The sequence below is a fragment of the Cnephaeus nilssonii genome (genome assembly GCF_951640355.1).
Source record: "Cnephaeus nilssonii genome assembly, chromosome: 6".
NCBI lineage: Eukaryota > Metazoa > Chordata > Mammalia > Chiroptera > Vespertilionidae > Cnephaeus > Cnephaeus nilssonii.
Window position 1 is genome coordinate 35988628 of NC_137077.1, and position 23527 is coordinate 36012154.

At 38.7% G+C, this 23527-nt stretch overlaps 1 protein-coding gene across 1 annotated transcript in view; it reads left to right on the forward strand.

Moving 5' to 3' along the window:
- FAR2 (fatty acyl-CoA reductase 2) overlaps positions 1 to 23527 on the forward strand; it is a 139951-nt gene that overhangs the window by 100798 nt on the left and 15626 nt on the right. The window contains exons 3-8 of the mRNA XM_079775601.1: positions 4273 to 4448; positions 6551 to 6730; positions 16855 to 17032; positions 19603 to 19647; positions 21459 to 21577; positions 23026 to 23093. Of these exons, the coding sequence (XP_079631727.1) occupies positions 4273 to 4448; positions 6551 to 6730; positions 16855 to 17032; positions 19603 to 19647; positions 21459 to 21577; positions 23026 to 23093 (766 nt within the window). The remainder of the gene's footprint in view (positions 1 to 4272; positions 4449 to 6550; positions 6731 to 16854; positions 17033 to 19602; positions 19648 to 21458; positions 21578 to 23025; positions 23094 to 23527) is intronic.

The window sequence follows — 23527 nt, forward strand, 5'->3', positions numbered from 1 at the left end:
TGTGCATGTGAGTGCATGCTGAGGTTAAAAGCATAGGTTTGGGGATGCAAACACCTCAGGATAAATTGAGTAATGAGAGCTTGTGCAAGAACCTACGTTCTGTATGGCTGGGCTATTTAAACTTTAAAATGAAAATAATAGCACCTACCACACAGGATTAGTAGTTTGATTCATTGATTTTAAATAAATATATACCCCCACTTCCATTTCTTCCAACCTCCAGCCCCTGCCTCTGGCAACAATCACCAATCTGTTCTTTGTATTATGAGCTCGTTGTTTTTCATTTTTCTTTGTTTTTTAAGATTACACATATTGGAGAGATCATACGGTATTTGCTTTTCTCTGTCTGACTTATTTTACTAGCATAATGTCTTTGAGGTCCACCCATGTTGTCACAAATGGCAACATTTCATTATTTTTTATGGCAAAATAACATTCCATTTTATATACACTAGAGGCCCGGTGCATGAATTCATACACAGGTGGGGTCCGGCTGGCCCACCTTGATCGGGGCTGACTGGGCTGGTCTGGCTAGGGAGAGGGGACGCAGAAGATTGGCCGGCTGGCACCACCCCCTGGTTGAACTTCTGGTCTAAGTCCCAGTCAAGGGGACAATTTGCATATTAGCCTTTTATTATATAGGATATTCCATCTATACTAGTAAAAGGGTGATATGCTAATTAGACCAGGCATATTACGGACGACCCTCTGGACATCCTTCCAAACAAAGCCATGGCTGCAAGAGCCGAGGCAAGCCGTCAAAGCTGGGAGGGCCCATTGCAGAGCCCCGGCCAGGTTGGTAGTACCCATTGCAGAGCCCTGGCAATCAGACAGGGATCGGGCCTAAACTGGCAGTCGGACATCCCCCAAGTGGTCCCCAATTGGAGAGGGTGCAGGCTGGGCTGAGGGAACCCCCCACCCCCGTGAACGAATTTCATGCACTGGGCCATTAGTTATATATATATTCCATTATCTATATACAATTTCTTTATCTATTCATCTGTCAATGGACACCTAGGTTGTTTTCATATCATGGCTACTGTAAATAATGCTGCAATGAACATGACAATGCATATATCTTTTCGAGTTTGTGTTTTTGTTTTCTTAGGATAAATACCCAGAAGTGGAATTGCTGAGTCATAATGATAATTTTGTTTTTAATTTTTTGAGGCATCTATCTACTGTTTTCCATAGTAGTTGCACCAATTTACAATCCCACCAACAGTGCATAAGGGTCCCCTTTTCCCCACATCCTCTCCAATATTTGGTATTTCTTGTCTTTTTTATGATAGACATTATAACAGGTATGAGGTCATATCTCATGGTTTTGATTTGCATTTCTCTGATGATTAATGATATTGAACATCTTTTCATGTGTCTATTGGCCATCTGTATGTCATCTTTGGAAATGTCTATTCAGATCTTCTGCTCAATTTTCAATTGGATATTTTTTGTTATTGAGTTGTATGTTGTTGTTTTCTTAACATATTTTAAATATTAGCCCCTTTTTTAGATATATGATTGCAAATATACTCTCCCATTCAGTAAGTTGCCTTTTCATTTTTGTTACTGGTTTCTTTTGATGTGCAGAAATGTTTTTTACTATAATGTAGTCACACTTATTTATTTTTTCCTTTGTTGCTTTTGATTTTGATTAAAAAATCATTGCCAAGACCTATGTCAAGGAGATTACCACCATGTTTTCTTCTAGGATCTTTATGAGTTCAGGTATTATGTTCTAGTCTTTAATCTATTTTGACCTAATTTGGGGGCATAGTATCAGATAGTGTTCCAGTTTCATTCTTTTGCATGTAGCTGTCCAATTTTCCCAACACCATTTATTAAAGAGACTGTCCTTTCCCCTTTGTATATTCTTGGCTCCTTAGTTGTAAATTAATTGATCAAATATGAATGGATTTATTTCTGGGCTCTCTATTCTGTTCTACTGATCTATGTGTCTGTCTTGATGCCAATTACTGTTTTAATTACTACTATTTTGTATTATAGTTTTAAATAAGGGAGCGTGATGCCTTCACCTTTGTTCTTTCTTGAGATTGCTTTGGCTATGCAGGCTTTTGTGTGGTTCCATAAAAATTTTAGGATTATTTGTTCTATTTCTTTAAAAAATGTGATTGATATTTTGATAGGGATTGCATTGGATTTATAGATTGCTTTACGTTAGGATGGCCATTTTAACAGTATTGATTCTTTCAATCCATTGAATATTTCTTTTTACTTATTTGTGTCTTCTTCAGTTTCTTTCATGGAGCCCAGGAATACAAAATTTTAATACGCATACTTGCTAGTGATCCCCATGCAGTTTGATTGGGGGATAACACCTTGAAAAGTACTGACATGGTGGATGGCAGTTGGCTGTAACATCTAGCATTCTCTGTAGGATGTAGCAGTATTTACAGAGTATTTTTTTTTAATTAGAAATTATAGCAATATGGTGAGATTCAGACAAGGCATGTCATATAATGCAGCTAATTCATTGATTTATTTTGACTCATAGTAATCATTTATTATTTGGATCAGAAAACTCAGACTTTCTTAAGTGGACTATTTCATTAAAATATATCCTCTCATTTGAAATCATAAGTCAATATATAGAATATAGATTGAGACATTATTTCCTGAAATAATAATTATCTCCTATAACAGTAATGCTGTAAATTAGTATTTGGGTGCTGTTCAACATTGCATTGGTTGTCTGAAAGTACAATATGGTGTGAAGTAACCTCTGTCTTTTAGAGTCACAAAATAGCTAAGGAAATAGAAAATCTGTGTATAGCAGCTTACATCAGACATGAGGAACCCCATTGCTAGAAGGGGGGACACTGAAATCATCTTCCCCTTCTTACTGTCAAACAGCCAAAAATCATCACAGGCCAAAGTCAAAGATTCCACAGAACCTTAAATAAATTTTTCGTGTGAATAAAATCTATCAAGCAGATTCAGAAAAAGAGACTTCCACAAATTTAATTATTTTTAGAATTGAAATAACACCCCATGGAAAAGGCTGACCCTTTGCAGAAAAATAGTAGCTTAGAGATAGAGTATATGAACTTGCCAAGCAATATGTGGATTTAATTTCCTTCTCTGATCACCTTCATAAAACTCCCAGCATGGCCTCTGAATATGGTCTTGCCTGACACAAACGAGGCATGATTCTTCTGACTACCTGAGATCAACTACTTATTACCCAAAGAAAAGCCTGGGGTAGATCTCTAACAGAGAGAAGAAGCCTGCTACTAAGGACCAAGGAATAGATGAAAACATTCTTTGGTGGTTAAAGGGCAGAAGAGGACTGTCTCTGATACTCTATTATGATTAAAACCACAGATGAATTTCCTCTGCCCTTAACTTTTCTAAACATTCAGCCTTACATTTCTTTCCCCCGCTGTTAACATATCATACCAATATTACAGTAAAATTTCATTTTACCAAAATAGGTTGGGACCAAGATCATTTTATTAAAATCATATTTCCTGACAAAATGGAAAACACCAATTTAATTTAAGAACTTCTGTGTGGAGGCGAAAGTAGAGACCTCGATCCAAGTGACTAATTGTAATGAAAGTTGAAGTTGCCACTGCTCCTTCTTTTGCCCTTTATAAATTAGAATATCTTAAAAAATCAATTATAATTCCATAAAAGGTTCATGAGCTCATGTAATTATCTTGCTTGGCAATAACTGCCATTTATATTAGAAAGAGAGGATATAAAATGTGTATTTGTTTTAACCATTATAAATGTGCTTAATTTGTTTCCAATTATGTTTGTGCTACTAGGACATCTTGTTAATCTGGCCAGTTAAACATGTTGTTTTGAATTTATCCTCATGAGACTTTGTAATGCCTGAAAATTTATATCTGCTGGTAATTTTGCACTGAAAACAATATTTTCCAGCACAAAATGGAATCACCACCATGTGTAAACACAGAGATGCCTCATAGGGGAGGAGGAAACGGGGCCGGAGACATTTAATTTACTATCACTCCTCCACTCTGCAGGAACGTTCACACACACTTTTTTCCTGGTTATTAGAACTGACTTTTTCAAATGTTTATCAAATTATGAGGAGCAGGAATGATCCCAAACTTGAATTGCACGAAATGAAGCAAATGCTCTTGGGATGCCTTCTTTGAGTGATATTACAACTACTAGTAAAACCCGTTTTTGAGAATTAGAATGAAACAAGTCAGTGAGAACAAAAACAATGTGCTGGTGCTGGTGATCTTTGTATATTGATTTATATTTTTGTTTCAGCTGTTTGAAAAAGTCAAAGAGGTCTGTCCCAACGTGCATGAGAAGATCAGAGCGGTTTACGCAGACCTCAACCAGAACGACCTGGCCATCAGCAAGGGGGACATGCAGGAGCTGCTCTCCTGCACCAACATCGTCTTCCACTGTGCCGCCACCGTGCGCTTCAATGACCACCTGAGGTACCTCCTGTTCCCCTCTCGTGGCTTGTATGGATATGTGTGTGTGCATACACGTGTGCATGCACACCTGTTTGTAAATCTATGGTTTCTGTTTTTCTTTGTTTTTTTTTAAAGGTAGTCCCAATGAAAAAGTACAAAGGAGTAAAACTTCTCTAAAAATCTCACATGCCAGAGCTAACCACTTGACATTGTGGAGAACATTCATTCCAGTTTTCCCTTTCTTTTTTTAAAAATATGTTTTTATTGATTTCAGAGAGGAAGGAGAGGGAGAGAGAGAGATAGAAACATCAATGATAATAGAGAATCATTGATCGGCTGCCTCCTGCACGCCCCCCACTGGGGATTGAGCCTGCAACCCAGGCATGTGCCCCGCACTGGGAATCGAACTGTGATCTCCTGGTTCATAGGTCGAGGCTCAACCACTGAGCCACACCAGTTTTTCTATATGCATCCATAGTAAAATAGATTTATGTTCAAATCTACAACAAAGTCATCATATTGAGAACATGTTTGCAAACTGCTGATTTATTTATTTTTATCTTTCATTGTCTATTATAATTTATAATGACTACATGATATTCCTTTGTACACATGTGTAATATATGTATTCAACCAGTTCTGTTTTGGTGGATTGTTCTAATTTTTCACTATTGTAAACAACTCTGCAATGAACACCTCTGTACATAAATGTTTTTTATATACCTTTGGGTGCTTCCCTTTGGGTACATACCAAGAAGTGGAATTGTTAGGTATGTATCAAATGCGCCCAGATTAGGAACAGATTATAATTTGTCATATAATGCTAAATCGCTCTTCAAAATATGGTATCATCAATTTACACCATCATTATGCACACGATTCCCCATTTCAAAGCCCACCACAATACTCTATTATAACTCTTTAATTCTTTTTAACATTGTTAATTTGATCATGGAAATGACATTGTGAGTTTTGATTTTTATTTCTTTGATAATTAGAAAGGTTGAAGATGTTTAAATGCTGATTGGTATTTTATTCTTTTGTTCAAATACCTATCCACAGTTTTTGCCTATTTTTCATTTGAAGCATTTTTTTTTCTTATAAATTTTAAGATTTCTTGAAATATTTAACAATTCTTTGTTTTTTAAAAGGCTTCAAATATTTTAAGTTTACCATTTGTCCTCAACTTTGTTTTTATTATGTGTGAAGTTATTTGAAATTTCTTCTAGTATGTTTATTGTTTCATTTTCACATTTCAATTTTGACCCATTTAACATTTATTTAGCAATAAGGGGGAATGAGAAGTCAGGAAAGTTCTGTAAAAAGAAGAGTGAGGTAGGTGTGAATGTAGAGTAACCTTTTTTATTATTTCTAACAGATGGTTACTTCTAAAACATTTATTAAATGATTTATTTTCGCTTCTTTATTTGAAAGGAAACTTGTAACATATTAAATTATCATTTTTAGTTTCATTCAGCTTTCTCTTTCAATACCATAGTATTTTCATTACTATAATTTTTATTTTATTAGGCAAGTATACACACATCATTTTTAATAGGATTTTCTTGACTATTCTCACCTGCTATACTTCTTGATTAAACTTACAATAATTTGCCAGTTTTTTTAAAGTGTTGGAAATTTTATTGGGATTACCTTGAATATGTAGATTCATTTAGAAAAACAACATTAGTTCTTTCTATCCAGGAACAATATATTTCTTTATATTTATTCATTTTTTTTGTCATGACCCTTTGAAGTTTTATCATTTTTAATAGTCTATTTGTTTATTATTAATGTGATATATATTTAAATGTTGGGTTTTGAATCTGTGCCTTTCTTCCACTGTATTCTCTAATTATTTTTTCTGTCCTTATTGTCCATCCAACATTTTTTAGCTGCTTCTGTTTGCTTTCCAGATATACAATGATGTAATCTGACATTGGGTTTGTGACTGCTTTACATCTATTAATATTTATATCTGTGATTTTTTTTTTCCTAATTACAAGGCTGGAATTTCAGAGCAGTGCTAAGTAAGTGTAGGGATCATAGGTATACTTGACTCTCTTTTCACCAAGAAGCATGATACAGGCCAGGTGTGTTTCTTTCTGCCTAATTCTCTCTAGACATGCCGTGCAGCTCAACGTTACTGCCACCCAGAAGCTCCTGCTCATGGCCAGTCAGATGCCAAAGCTCGAAGCCTTCATACATATCTCTACTGCCTTTTCCAACTGTAACCTGAAGCACATTGATGAAGTCATATATCCATGCCCTGTGGAGCCAAAAAAAATCATCGACTCTATGGAGTAAGTTGGCTCAAATGAGGGGACAGGAGTGGGCAGATTGTGTTTGTCTTTGATTCTTTGTTGTCACTCACTAATGAGACAGCAAAGGGGAACACCCTTGAAACAACGTGCTTTGAAATGGTGCTAGCTTTAGCTACCCTGTCCCTGCTAGTCCCTCCATCCCCAGGTCTTGTTAAGTAGCTTAGTCTTGTAATGTCATTTAGGATTGAAAGAGGTACTTGGGGATACTTTACATAGAAGTGGTTTCTCACTTCTTAATGAACTCAGTATTATCACTAAAGAAAATATAGTATACTAGAGGCCTGTTGCACGAAATTTGTGCATGGGTAAGGTCCCTAGGCCTGACCCACGATCAGGGCCGATCGGGGCCTTCTGGCTGCCAGCCGGTGCTTTCCTTCATTCCACACAGCCCCCTGCTGGTCAGCACATGTCATAGAGAGCGATTGAACTCCAGGTCTCCCAGTCGAACTCCGGAGGGGACACTTTGCATATTAGCCTCCAAAAGCTCAGAAGACAGGTTTTGGAGATTGACAAGGGTTCAACTTGAGGCTTTGCAACTTACTGGCTGTGTGATGATGCCAAGCAAGTTCCTTGGCTTCTCTGAGCTTCATTTCCTTCACTGTAAAATGAGGCTAATAACAGTGCCCATCTTATAGTTATGATGATAAACTGATAAACACAAGCAATTATTGTAGTGTTAAGGGGTGTTACATAGCAGTAATCACAAGGTTAGTAAAGAAAAATGGAAAGAGAAAAGGATTCCTCCAGATCTGGCAGGAGTCAGTCTCTTGACCTGTTTGGCCAAGATACACTTTCCTTACTTTCCTATTGTGCAGGAGAAATAATATGCAGCGTTTTCCCCTTCTTGCCAACTAACAGGAACTACTTTATTCTTAGGACATGGCCGCAGTCTCAGAATAAGTATGCTTCTGTTTTCTGCTTCTTTGTTCTTCTGCTCTATTTACTAAATTTACCTTGTTACTTCTTTTTTTCTTTTTCCTCTGCATAAAAAGTATCAGAGCAGAGAAAATAGATTTTCACAGTGAATTTGTCAGATTTTAATGTCATATACTACTGTATTTCCATTTAAGATATACTCTTCAAAAGGAAGCATTAGCTAAATCGAGAGTTCATTCCCTTCAGGGCCAACATTTTTATCTCGTGTAGCTCTGAGGATAGATATTTTTACCTGTCATCAAAAATATCCAGGACAAAGAAGAATGAAAGTCCTTGAAAGGACCTGGAGGTGACTTATAGTTGTTAATAAATCATGCTTTGCTTAATTGGTGAAAAGAAAGCTCTCAGAGTGGGGAGTTTGTCAGGATAGATAGAGAAAAGACACGCTGATGCCCTCGGTCAGTGCAGGGAAGTCTAAAGCCTCGGGGCATTTTCAGGGTGGAATTGAGTTGTCAGTGAACTGCCTCCTTAAAGTGCTGTCTCTTGGTGCATATGGTGCTTCCATATGGATATGCCCAGGAAGGGGACAGACCTCCTTTGATTCCAGACCCTGGCACTGAGAGTCCACACTCAGTCTACTGCTGACCCCTCTGACACCTGAGGTTACAGCGCAGTAGTCTCTGAGAATCCCCCAGAGAAAGAGGGAGGCAGCAAACACTCCGCTCAACCACAGCGAGAGATTTCTCCAGGTACTTCCCTGCCTCCCAAACTGTGTCAAGACACTCAACACCCCTAGATTTCAAAGCAGAGGATACCTTGATTTATCTCAGGTGGTCAGCCTTTCCCACACTCCCCCACTATATGTCAGCCCATAAAGGCAGGTGATTGCTACATGATTTGTGATCAGACTCTCATTGACACTTGTACAAAATCTATGTTTCTGTCATTTGCTGCTCTCCAAGGAGAATAATTATTTAAACAAATAGGCATCCAAACAGAACTAGGAATGAAATTATATTTCACCTCAGCAGAATACATTTTGAATGCAATTAAGGAGTTTAGGTATTTTTTAAGGCAGGAAAAAAGTCATAACCACCATTTATTAATTCAAAACTTTATATTTGGGACCATCTGTTCAACTGCACTTCTTGGCCCTCCCCTTCCATTTGTGCCACAGTCACACAAAAGTAATCGCACCTCTAACCAATGGACACAGACACTGGGGCGGTGGGAGTTTGCCCAGGGTGAGAATGGCTTTGGGTGGGGGGTGTCAAGTGGGGAAAAAGAGGACATATGTAAAACTTTAGACAATAAATAAATTTTAAAAAAGAAGTAATTGCTCCTCTCTCATACCACCTGCCTTTGCTTACTAAGCTCTGTTCCTAAAGAGGACTTCACCTCTGCTTCAGACAGCAAAACTCTCCCCTAGAGTCCCTCAGGCTACCCCATGTTCATTCTCAATACTGGTTGCTAATCGGTATTTTCCATTAGACAGGGAAGGGCAGTGCCACAACCTTTTGCAGCAAGGACTCAGAATCTGGAGAAGGGGCCGCACATAAAAGGATATACTAGACAAGAAATATAAATTTAGAAGGCATGGGGGAAAACCAGGCAGAAGCTTCACTCTAGTGGCGAAGCTCGCTGAATCTCTGGACCCATCAGCTTTTTATTTACTGGAATACACATTTACCCTTTAGCAAAGCAAACAGCCATTTCAATGGTAAAGTTTGGTAAACAATAAAAGGATTATCAGGTTAGGGGATCGCCTTCAGATATTCAGCCAGCAGCAGGTAATAATATGCAGATTTTCAGCCCTGCTGAATATCAAAGTCCATCAGCCTTCTGATGGACTCCTCGCATCTACATGCTAACCACTTTTTGGCCCTTTCCTCCAGCATATCCCCTTTTTAGTTTTAATAAATTTCAGAGCTTTGGTCCTTTTAAGATTTTTAAATTCAATGAAAATGATTGAGTTCTTTCATGTCCTTTTAAAATTGTTGTCAGGCATTAAAGGAATCAGTCTGCAGTAAGCTCCTTTCTGGGCCAACGGTTCTTTGAGTCCCTTGCTAATCAGTGTCCAACAGTTTTTTATGGGTTCCCTTCTCAATCGCTGTCCCCTGTGACATGACAGCAATGATATTCCAGTTCTGGATGGTGGACAAACCGTGGGCAATGACAATGCAGGTCCGACCTTCTTTGGCTTTGTCCAGGGCAACCTGCACCGACGCACAGCTGATGACTGCTAGCATGGCAAGGCGTCTTTAACATCCCCCATCTCTGGACTGTTTCTCCTCTGTCTTGTCAGCATATTGCTTGGGGCAACTGCTATCTGTGGTTGGATAGTATGGTCAGTTCCTCTCTCAGAACCATTGTTGCAAGAATCCACACTGGCTTGGAGGAGTTTTCTGGAAATACATAAGCATATCCTCAACCAAAGGATAATAAAGGGACCTTTCTATAAACTTGACTCGGGATCTTTCCATATAATTAGACCATTTTCCTTTGGCTCATTCTGACACCATGTGTGTCTTGCCATCAGCATTACAAGTAAAAAAATTTTTAAAGTGAAAAATTTAACGTAATTAAGGCTTGATGTAATTTACTTATTGGAGATTACTCCACTGCCCCCCCCTCCTTTTTTTGTTTTAAATTGGGAACATGCAAGTGGGACATTCCTTGAGTTTATTGCATGATAAGCAGCTTTACTATGAGATGAACCAACAGTAAGAAATAGTTAATGCTCCAGGAATAGGTTCCTGCCTAGTACAACTAAGTTCCCCCTGAATATTCACTTATTTCAGTTTGCCAATTTAAATCACTCTGAAATAAGGCTTATTTTCTAACTTAATGACACTTATTGAATTTCTGCTATCAGTCTTTGAGTACAATGATACAAGCTTTGTTAGGGAGGCAAAATGCAAATTATTTACTTTTCTCTTTGAGGCCTAATACATTGACTTTTAATTACACTTTTCCAGATATTTGAAGGAAATATCCTTCTGTTTTTCTCTCCCAGAGTAATTTCTAGGTCATATTTAGGGAATTTCTTTTAAAAACCTTTTTCTTTCTTTTAAACAGAGCAACAAATTTGGTTGCTTTTTGGATGCTGGCTAATACTGCCATGCCTACATTTCCAGTGACTCTCTTTTTCTTATGGTGACTTACTAATGATGAGATTTAATGCTTGAATAATAACTTTTAGTTTACCTCATAAATAGTAGTGAAAGAGATTTTAAAATTTCTTTTTATTAAGCTTAAAATTTACTTTTAAACAGTATTCTTTTTGGCTAGTGCTCATTTGCATATGTATGCAAATTTTTACTTTGGCCTTTGTTAAACCCAATTGCTTATAAAAATATTGGCTTCTCATATAACTGAGTTTATATGAGACCTTGATTATATTGTAAAAAGCTAATTTATTAAGTAATTAAAGTAGGCATCTTTATTGAGAAAGTAAAGTAAGCAAACTTATATGTTTGACCTATGAAGTACAGATGCTGTCCCCTCCCCCAGCCTATTTAAAAAGCAGGCTGCCTGAGGCTTTTGTTTTTTAAAATTCCTCTGCTGAATAATCTGGTTTTGCTTAAGAAATATTCAGCAATTTTGTCTTGCCCTACCTTAGAGGTTGAAATCTTTATAACATTTACAATATATGTATATAAATAAAATATAGTTTTTAATTTTTATTTGATAAAGCCTTCCATGTGATTTCAAGTATATTAAATTGGCCTAATTTAGTTCAACAATAGTTCTTTTAAGAAAAGAGAATAAATCCTTGAATCATTCCAGGGCCCTTGAAATATCCCAAGGCTATCCCTCCATTAAAGTCTTGAAATTTAACTTGGAAAGACTATCATATATATATATATAGATATATATCAAAGGTTATGTTATATAATCTTTGTAATTATTCTAAAAGATATTAAATTTAAACTGGTTTTTATATTAAAAATTTAGTTAAGACCATAGAATTAGTCCTCCTTTTTAATTAGACCAATTAAATATTATATCTTAGGTTGAAATTTTACCACACATAGTACACATAAAGACTACAATATATTTTAAACTACTAATTTCTCTAGAGAAAATACAAGAATTATTTTCTCAAAAATAAATTTCAATACTTTATGCATTTTGTTATTACAGCTATATAATTTCTCCTAACTTAATTTGAACTTTAAACTCTTAGAAGCCTTAAATTTTAGGTGGCAAGTTAAATACCTAGCCTTTCTTAGATGAATAATAACTTCACATTTTCAAAAATACCAGACATATTTAATTAATAGATTCAATTCTGTCATCTAGATTTTTCATACGAGGCAAACTCAGATTAATATTTCAGTATTTTGTCATTTTAAAATACCTAGATATTTAATAAGTTTTATTATTTAATTCCGTAAACTCCAAAGCTTTAAGTTACCAAAGACTTTGGAAGCAGATCTGTAGCTGCTTGAATGTAAAACTGCCACATTCTTTCCTTAGAGATAACATTTAAGCTTACTGCTGTGGGAAATGTGACCAGCCCCCTACTCCATTAATATACCTATAATTATCACTGGAAAGCTCCTCCACATATTCTTCATTTTAGTTACATCTATTTATGTTTCAACAAATTTGAGATTTTAAAGCCAATTATTACCATCTAAGGCATTTACTTTGGCAAATTCTGTAACAGAGATAACTTACTGACTTTTAATGGCCTTAATGGTAACCTTGGAATGCAGTCCATTATTATTCAAAAACTATCCATTATTATGGAAACACTAATCTTGTTGCCTAAACCCAGCCTGTATATTTCCCTTGGGTCATTTTTGCCATCTTTTTTTATAAAAAACAGTTTTGGGTTTATTCTATAACATCCATAAAGAGATGGATCTCAGTCCAAGAAGCCATCCAAAATCAGACAGGGGTGTGCCTTTTCTCTTGAACTAGCCTTTTTCTCTTCATGAGTACAGAAATCCCATACACATCCCCAAATTCTGCCAACTTTTAAATGAAGGACCAGGAAATAAAAACATGGCTAAAAGGAGACTTTTAATGGTACTCTCAGGAGTGGGTGTCCATTTTACAGGATCACCAAAAGACTTAGTAATTAATGGGCCACGTGTCTCCCGACCCCCACACCCTGTTTGCTCTGGGGAAATTCAGTAAATGGCCTGGCCACCTAGGTTTCTTTTCCCATTAAATTAAATCAAAGGCATGCGTAATAGACTTAACAATAAACAACAAAGACAGATACAAGTACCCATAACATATAGACAAGACTTAATAAATCAAAGTTCTTTTCCTGGATCTTTTCTCTCCATAGCATTGACTAGCCTTTAAAGTTATTTTAGCTAAAATCTGCCTGTCCCAAGGCATTATATGGTAATTTTCAAACAAAACATTAAAGAGTCCCCCTGCGAGAGAGCTGACGGCTCCACCCTCGCTAGCTGCCGAGCCTTTCCACACTAGAGGCGGAGGATCGGGCAGGGCCTTTTTAGTTATTACAGACTTTTGATCCCCAATACAAATTAGGCATAATGTAATTTGAACAAGACCCCACATAGTTAAATATGACAAGGCCACTGTTTTCCTTGAGCCTGATTTAAGAGAGTACCTTTTGACATTTTAATTTCTTTATAATTTTGCCTTTTAATCGAATTCTTCTCCATTATGGTCTGGCTTGAAAAAGACGTCCTTGCCCACTTTGGAGGGCATCATGGGAAGGCTCAAGAGCCACCCAGACTTTTATTAGTATAGATGAATGATATTAAGAGGCTGATTCAATAAGTTTTAAACCAAAAAGGTAACTAATATTTAGAGGAAATTGTGGGCATGTATACACACACACACACACACACTCACGTTGCTTTCTGAAATCTTTAATAACTTTTTGCTTCTTTCTAATCAATTTAAGTAGTTTAGAATTTGGGACCAGTGGGTTCAAAATGCCTTCTTGAGTGTGCCAAAGGGCATTGGGTTAATTTCGGAAATACCCTTTGGTTTCCATGCTAACTTATCTGCTGTTTTTAAAATGAATGGAGAACAAACCACAGCAGCAAATCAAAGTTGGGTAAAGAAGAGCATGAACTGATTGTACACCCTGAAAAGGGCATCAGGGATGTGCATAGTTGTTACCCTCCTCTCTGTGAAATCGGGAAGTGGCGGAGTGAAACAATGGCCTGTTTGGCTGCATTAGAAAAGATTATTTTGAAACCATTGACTGCCTCTGTAGATTTATGCTCCTTGGTTGTTTCACCAAAAAATAAGAATGCCTTAGGTTGATGGGCTCATTTTGTTTTATCAAGAAGCTTTAAGTGCAGTTGTGACTATTTCTGTTGGTCTTCATCATAACCTAAACATTTAGAACAGATGTAATTATTGCCATTTTTACAAGTAAAAATGGGGGAAATGAGAAGATAATATGACAAAATACAGGTGGAGCTACAAATGGTAGAGGGAGGCCATCTTCAGAAAACTACATCTTCTCTTGCGTTTGTGTTCTTAGAAACCTATGAAACCAACATTTTCTAAGAAACTAGCTCACTCAACTTGATAAAGCCTCTAAGTGTGCCCTTTCGGTGCAGACCAATGTCAGGACAGCAGATGGTGCCAGCCACGTGACATACACTCCTAGTGTGTGGTTGGGTCTTCAGTTTTCTTAGAATGGTTTTTCTTCACAGCCTTATTGGAATTAGGTGAATTGTATTGTTATGTTATTTATATCACAATAAAGCTGTTAAAAAAAAAGAAGAAGAAGAAGAAATTAGGATGTATTTCTTCTGGCCCAGTTTTTGTAACCTGTATGTTCTTGCTGGGAGAGAAATGGCCTTAGGTTAGTTAACCCACTGTGGCCCCCAGATAAGATGAGGTAAAGGTAACATTATTGTAAGGATGGAGAGCTGCCTACATTATTCCATATTCTCTCCCAACCCTCAGGTGGCCATATAATTATTTTTCTAAGTATTTGGAGTTGTTTTCATTGTTGTTTTAAATTTATCTTTATTGTTGTAATCCTTACGGATGTTCCCTTTTTTTCTCCATTGGCCCCCTCCAACTTACCCTCCCCATGCTTTCACTGCTCTGTCATCTATCCATGAGTTATGCATATATGCATGTAAGTTCTTTAGTTAATCTCTTCCTGCCCACCTCCACCCCCCTTCCCTCTGAGGTTCATCAGTCTGTTCCATGCTTCAGTGTCTCTGGATCTATTTTGTTCATCAGTTTATTTTGTTCATTAGATTCCACATATAAATAAGATCATGTGATACCTGTCTTTCTCTGACTGGCTTATTTCACTTAGTGTAATACTCTCCAGGTCCCTCCATGCTGTCGCAAAGGGTAAGATATAGGTTTTTTTTTATAGCTGCATAGTATTCCATAGTGTACTAGTCAGTGTACCACAGCTTTTTAATTCTAGGAACTTCTCAAACTTTCCCTATTCAATTTAAACAAAAGGCAGGTGAGAATCTAGAAAGCATTCAGCACTAATAAATAGCAGCAAAGAGAAAAACCAAACATCATAGACAATGCTCATGTTCCACTCCAACATCAAGGGAGAGGTGTTAAAATGGAGAGTGGAGTTTCTGAACAAGTCCTGGTATAAACACATCTTAACTGCTCACCAGTATGCAATGGGAGCAAAGTGGTAACAGCTAAGCTTTTTCTACAATCAAAATAGTATGACTGAGCTCAGTTTTATAAGACAGGAATAAATGTATCAATTCACACTAACACAGTTAAGAAATCTAATTTTTAAAAACTATATTATACCAAAAGTTTGACCAAATAGGTCTGCCAGCAAAGAGAAACATTAAGTATTTAATTGACAATAATTGTATTGCTCTTTCAAGAACTGCAGTAGACTTTAAGATGATCAAAAATGCTTCTGACACCTTTAAAGAAAGGATTGGGCTGATGCCATGGTAACTCAGTTTTTTATGATACATGTCTTGTTGTAAGTAGAAGTTTTCGAGAATCACTATTACCACTGCTTCAGAGTACTGTAACCACTCCACTTGATAGACTATTAGTAGTTATTAAGGCCTTTCAGAATTCATTGGAAATCTCTGGAAATAATTATCAAGTTATTTACATAGACTCTAAACAGACCTTCAAAATATTTTCATAGATTTGCTAAAACAGATTTTAAGTCTGATGAAAGTACTAGTAGTTGCTTTCATTTATTGAGGCATTGAATGGAATTCTAAAAATTAAAAGCTGAACTTTGCAAGATTGGTTGATGCATTGGGTTTTAATTGGATGGCAATGACTGAGTGGGGTGGCCACAGAAGCACCTTAGATGAGAGAGCCTTTTAAAAGCCATGAATGCACCCAGCATGCTCCTGGGCTCATGATTGGCACTCACAAACATGTTCCATGAACATATACTTCTGACCCTGTTGGAGAGAAGTCATTGAAGATAGAGATTATCTATACAAATAAAAGTGTAATATGTTAATTAGACGGAACAGCTGAACGAACTTTCGGATGACATTCTGGACATCCTTCTAGACTAAGCTGCAGTGGCGGGGGCCAAGGCAGAGGCAGTTAGAGGTGATCAGGCAGGCAGGGGAGCAGTTAGGGGCAGTCAGGCAGGCTGGGAGCAGTTAGGGGCAATCAGGCAGGCAGGCAGAGGTGGTTGGGGGTGATCAGGCAGGCAGGCAAAGGTGGTTGGGGGCAATCAGGCAGGCAGGCAGAGGCGGTTGGGGGTGACAGGCTGGCAGGCAGAGGTGGTTAGGGGTAATCAGGCAGGCAGGGGAGCAGTTAGGGGTGATCAGGCAGGCAGAGGTGGTTAGAGGCGATCAGACAGGCAGAGGAGTTAGGGGAGATCAGGCAGGCAGCCAGAGTGGTTAGGGGTGGTCAGACGGGCAGGCAGGCCAGTGGTTAGGAGCCAGTGGTTCCAGATTGCGAGAGGGTGCAGGCTGGGCTAAGGGACCTCCCCCACCCACCCCTGTGCACAAATTTCGTGCACCGGGCCTCTAGTTTGCAACAAAGTAGTAGATTGCATAGCTCTTAAACCTGTCCATCTAGGTGGGAGGAGGTGGGATTTACCTGGTGAGATTGGGTTCAGCCATTGTACATGATTTGGACAGGTTCACACTCAGCCTCACTCTCCAGTGACTGTTCTCAATTCCAGAACTCAAGCTAGAACATTTTATTTGATTGTCTGTGGCTCACAGTGTTTTTCGGTCTATTATGTAACATTTGTTGCTGAAATTCTTTTTTCCTCGGACTAACTTTAGGTGGTTAGATGACGCTATTATTGACGAGATCACGCCCAAGCTGATCGGGGATCAGCCCAATACGTACACCTACACCAAGGCCTTGGGAGAGATGGTGGTGCACCAGGAGGGCGGCAACCTAAACATTGCCATCGTGAGGCCCTCCATCGTGGGAGCAACCTGGCAGGAGCCTTTCCCAGTAAGTCCCTTCACCCCTTCACAGGACTCCTTGCTCTGCCTCTAGGCCAGCTTCTTTCTAGCCCAGTCACTTTCTGATCTCTCTCTCTCTCTCTCTGCAACCCCCACCCCCAGGATGTATAGCTGAGTGCAGAAAATCAAACATGAATCCGCTATATTAGGGCAAAATTCCACATTTGGCTCAGGAATTATTTAGCTTGAAACTCATCTGGGACTTACTGATCTGGAGTTGGGTGGAGATCTTAAATTAGCTTCTCATTAACTCTAGTCTTAAATTTCCATAGGAGGTAGTTTCATTTCTTGCCTTTCCCACTATAGTTTAAATGTAGCAGACTAGCCCTAGCCAGTCTGGCTCAGTGGATTGAGCATCAGCCTGTGGATGGAAGGGTCCCAGGTTCTGGTCAAGGCCACATGCCCAGGTTGTGGACTCGATCCCCAGGGTGGGGTGTGCAGGAGGCAGCCGATCAATGATTCTCTTTCATCATTGATGTTTCTATCTCTCTCTCCCTCTCCCTTTTTCTCTCTCTAAAAACCAATAAACATTTTTTAAATCCTATCTAATAAAAGAGTAATATGCAAATTAACCACCACTCCATGACACCACAAGCCACGCCCACCAGCCAATCAGGAGTGAGTATGCAAATTAACCCTACCAAGATGGCTGCAGCCATGGAGTGAGCAGGAAGCTTGGGTTTCCCCAGCAATGGAGGAAGCCAAGCTTTCTGCACACCCTGCCGGGCCCAGGCCTCCACTCAAGACTACAAAGTTTCAATTATAGAAGATAAATAAATCCCAACAAGAATGGCAGCAGCCACGGAGCTGGAGAGAGCAGGAGGCTTGAGTTTCCCCCTGCAATGGAGGAAGCCAAGCTTCTGCAGCCCTGGCCTGCCTTGGCCTCCACTTAAGGCTACAGTTTCAATTATAGAAGATACATAAATCCCAACAAAAATGGCTGTGGCCATGGAAGCAGGAGGCTTGACTCCACTCCAGGCTACAAAGTTTCAATAATAGAGGATAAATAAATCCCAGATCCCGGGGCTTTCGCATGGGTCGCCGGGGGGCATGGCCGGCCTGCAAACCACCACAGGCCCGTCACCCAGGCCACCCCACGCCCCAAGGGAACTCCCACCCTGATCCGGGACACCCTTCAGGGCAAACCAGCTGGCCCCCACCCGTGCACCAGGCCTCTATCCTATCTAATAAAAGAATAATATGCAAATTGACCATCACTCCAACACACAAGATGGCTGCCCCTATGTGGTCAAAGATCCTGCCCCCATGTGGACACAAGATAGCCACAACAAGATGGCCAGCAGGAGAGGGCAGTTGGGAGGGACCAGGCCTGCAAGGAAGGGCAGTTGGGGGCAATCAGGCTGGCAGGGGAGCAGTTAGGCATCAGTCAGGCTGGCAGGGGTGTGGTTAGGGGGTGATCAGGCTGGCAGGCAGAAGTGATTAGGGGCAATCAGGAAGGCAGGCAGGCGAACAGTTGGGAGCCAGCAGTCCTGGATTGTGAGAGGGATGTCCCATATTGGAGTGGGCTGAGGGACACCCCCCCATGCACAAATTTCGTGCGCCAGGCCTCTAGTAAGAAATAAAATAAATTTAGCAGACTGTACTTAATGGCAAAATCGGTGGCATCACTACTGCCAGGGTAAATCAGAAACACAAAGCTCACAAAAGCTTCTCAGCTTGGGAATAGTCACTGTTGACGTCTGGGTACTGCTCTGTCTGTTTGAAAGCACTTTGGAATATATTACCTTCTCCGAAGCAATTCTGTGAAGTTTTAGGGCAGATAAAGTTGAGCTCTACTACTTACTGACAATGCAGACTTCTGAGCTGATTGTAAAACTGGGCTGTTGCTCCCCACTTTGCAGAGACTGTGAGACAGTGTATGGGGAGTGCTCTGCAGTGCCTGGTCCCGAGAACGGCTCAGCGAATAATCCCTGCATCTTCTCTCTTCTCCCCTCTCCTCTCTCCTCTCTCCTCTCCCATTTTACACGTGCATTTTGACTTTTACAGATGAAGAAACAGACATAATACAGTCCACTGACTTGCTTAGGGCTAAGGAGACAAACTCAAAAAGACATTTTTCTCCTACGGCTCCTAAGCATAATCTCTCCTCTAACATCTCTAAGCAAGCTAATACAATACAGAGAGATAGCATGGATGGTATGAATCTTAAAAGTCTCCAGAAATGGATAATTCCTACAAATCATGTTTGAAGTGTTCCCCTAGGGAGATAAAAATCAGGCCCAAGCTGGAGGAAAATGATGACTGATGAATTGGTTAGCAGGTCCGATTTAGCCCCCAAGATGTCCTTAAAACAGCTTGAAACTACCCATGGCTCCTCCTAGCAGAATTTTAATTCTTGCACAAATAAAGTGCGGAAAATATGCAGTGCTTTGCCATTGACCTTTGTGTGTGATGTGAGACCTACTGGATTAGACAATTATATTATCTGGGGTCTCAGTGCTCCTGTTTGAAATGTATCAAGATTAGATTGCAAATGTTCCAAAGGTATTATACTTTTCTGACATGTGTAATCGATAGAGATCTTCTTCTTTATTTTAGGGTTGGATTGATAACACAAATGGACCTAGTGGACTCATTATTGCGGTACGTATACTAATGCGGAAATAACTCCTTGAGAGGTGGTGGAGGGATAGTAGCTAACAACATGCTGAGTATTGACTTAACTTCATTGATCCAAAACCATAAATGTTACTTTACTAACTACAATTGAAATACTTTATCTCAGTTATGGTAATTGGAAAATAGAGGCAGGATAAAATTATTTTTATTTGTGAATTTTATCATCAGAAAAACAGATATACTGTGATATCAATGACCACGTAGGAGTTTTCTTTTTGGAAAGCCTTTGGGCATGGAGGACCATGCCTGTAGTTCCCTCTCATTACCACAAGATGGAGGTGTTTCCTCCTTTTGGCTGATCATTAATAGCTTGAGTTAATGCAGGGAACTGGTGATGCAATAAAAATCATATTCACAAAGATTATTAAATTCTTAATTATAAAACACATACAAGAGTTTCTGTGTGTGTGGATATAAATTATATAAATGCATAAAATACATCAGTAACCAGTTCTTAATAGATACAAGAAAGAGAACCACCAACTCGGGCAAAGATTTCAAATTAAAAATGGACGGATTTGGGAAACACTTTTCAGCAAGCCTCTCACAGACCAGGAGAAACATCACTGGTTCCTCTGGGTCAGCAGCCCTGTGTGCGTGTCCCGCTGCCGTGAAGACGGGTCCAGCCTGAGCTGGGGGGGCATCACAGTTCATATTGAAGCATTTTAGGACCAGAACCACAACTCCACTCTTTAGGACAATGAACAGCAATTCAATTCTCTGAGTTTACATCTTACAAACCTCATACCTCAGACACTGCCTGTGTTCTCAGAGCTAGGTCCAACAGGAACTAAAATTCATATATAAGACAGTGAATTATGACTACTTGTCAAAGATAGTGAGAATGAACCTTCTGGTTTTTTGTGTGTTTTTTTCTCTAGCAGCTTCTCTCTTTTTATTCTCTACCTGCCTTCCTCTTCTTTCAGGCTTAGTTATGGGTGGACATCTGGTAACTTAGAATATAATTAATTATTTTCACATGACCCTAGAGTGTGTCTTATTACATTGTTTACAAAACTGCACATTTATTCAGTTATCTAAAATTTTCCAAACTGGTTTCTTATGTCCAAAGGAAGGGGAATCAGTTACAACAAATTAGGAGCATAAGAAAGTGCTAACAACCACTGAAAATCAATGTTGGAAATATGTAGGGTATAAATAATTCATAAAATAAACACAACTTTTTAGTTATTAACTGACTTATTAACACGAATAATTCCCAATTCTTACATCTATATAACATCAGCGATCTGTGAGGTGAACTAAGATATCAAAGGAAAAGTAAATAATGGCGTCCTTTTCCTAAGTAATAACAAAGTTGTTAAATGGTAGAATTTTATTAATTTTTAAAAATAAATATTTCTTAAACTTCTAGTGTCTGCTTTTGCTTGTAAATTAGTAAGCACTAGCAGAAAACATCATTAAGAAATGGTAAAATAATACAGTACAAATGGGAAGTTGGGGAAAACTTAATGCGTATGAATTAATTTTTAAGATGTGAAAAACTCTTCTTGGTGTTTGTTAATTAACTAAATATATTACCTCTCACAAATCTGAGAACTTACACTCCCTAAAGGGACCTAAGGACCACTCACAGTGGTTCATAGAAGTGTTGGCCTTTGAGATGAACGTCGCTGGAAGGCTGGACAGGCTGGGACATCAGCCTTGGTACAGTAGCCTCATAAGCAGTGGGTCAATGGTAGCTGTTATTACTAATTAGCTCCAGCTGCTACTTCAGACCTGGCTCAATATATTATGTTCTTCTTCCCAAGCAGTTGGGGAAAGGGTTTCTCCGGGCCCTGAGAGCCACTCCAATGGCTGTGGCAGATGTGATTCCCGTTGATACGGTCGTCAATCTCACCTTGGCTGTGGGATGGTACACAGCAGTTCAGAGGTGAGGATGCTAAGCTGGCTTTCTTTCAAATATATAATGATAAGGAGGGTGAAAATATTAGGCCTACTTTCAAAATATATGCATGGTATTGTAGAAGACCCCAAATGTGACAGGGTATATGTTTCAATATTTTACATAGTTCCAAATATATGCATTGAGTTGTTTATATATGCATTGAGTTGTTTATTTAGTACTTCATTGATCATAAAGTAACACCCTTTAAATTATTAAACCATATAATTATTTTTAAAAATATGTTTTTATTGACTTTGTAGAGAGAGCAGATGGGAAAGTGATAGAGAGATAGGAACATGGATGAGAGAGAAACATTGATCAGCCGCCTCCTGCACGGCCCCTACTAGGGATCGAGCCTGCAACCCAGGCATGTGCCCTGACTAGGAATTGAATTGGAATCGAACAGTGACCTCTTGGTTCATGGGTCAAAGCTCAACCACTGAGCCATACTGGTTAGGCGAATCACATAATTCTTGATAACAAAAAAAGCTTTTCTTTTTATTTAGTAATCTAAAATAGAGCTTCCTGTTTTAAAAACAAAGGAGAAAAAGGGGAATAAAATGAGAGCATATTTTGTTTCACTGACCTGCTCAGTTCCTGATAAATGCCTAAAGTTCAGACCACCATGTATGGGGTATTTACTGATACAAAGAAAAAGAAAAAAAAAATTGGTTATTTGCATATTTGGCTCTGTTAGTAAATGATAAATAGAATTAAATGTTTTTGGGTGGTTGTGTGTTTTTTTTTGAGTCAGACTTTCCAAACCACCAGGACTTAGTTGGATTTAGGAAAAAACCTAGTCTGTAGTTTTGCCCAACAAACATGTCTATAATTTAGAAATATGATCATTCTCATCATCATTGATGCCAAAATTTCTGTTCGGGTCTGAGTTCGTTGTCTTGCAAAATCGAAGAATGAGTTCATGGACAAAGAGATGAGCAAAAGCAAAGTTTATTAGAGATAGTAAAGTAATAAAGCTCCCTGCAGCAGAGAGGGGTCCCCAAATGGGTTACCACCGAAGCTTCTTTGTCTAGGGGTTAATATGTGCCCTGCTAACTTCCCATTGGTTGGTCTGAAAAATTCTGCTCTAGCAATATCCATACTTTTTAAACTTCAGGGTTCCTACCCCTAACTGCCTAGTCTCTTCTAACTCCTCATCATGACACCTCCATTTGTTCCACAAATATGTCAACCTATTTCCAATCTCTTAGACACACACACACACACACACACACACACACACACACACACATACACACTCACTTTTCCTCCACCTCTTCCATTTTGCTTAGCCAAAAGAAGGAAGGTTGCCGAGGTTACCTTATTCATGAGAATTATTGAAACATCCTTTTTTTACATATTATTTTCCCTTATCTTTCTTTTGTGAGTTCTCCATTTTGTTTTATTTACCTAATTTTTCTTCTATTTTCCAGACCAAAGTCAACGCTAATCTACCACTGTACTTCTGGTAATTTGAATCCCTGTTACTGGGGCAAAATGGGTAAGTGCCCATAGTGATGTAACTATATCACTACTATGTCTGCCACAGGGGAAAAATTAGACCAATTGTGTCATGAAGCTTAGAATCTAATGGGGAAAAACACACACAACAAAATAAGAGCTAAAATAATTACAACTGTATATGTGTAAGAGTTAAGTATAATGTACCAAAGAAGGGTCAGTGGGAACATCTGCATGATTATAAGCAATAAGTTGTCTGTTAGTTAAAGAGATTTAAAAAAATAAGTGAAACCAAGTAGAAGTCAGCAATAAGCAATGTCAGTGATCAAACACTGCTCCTGTGGGGGCCACTGTTCCTGCTGCGGCCACTGTTCGCTACATTGCTACATCCCTGACAATGTGAAACGACAAAGTAGATTTGGGAAAGTCCAACAATATAAACTGTTATTGAGTCAGGGATACTCTTCACTAATT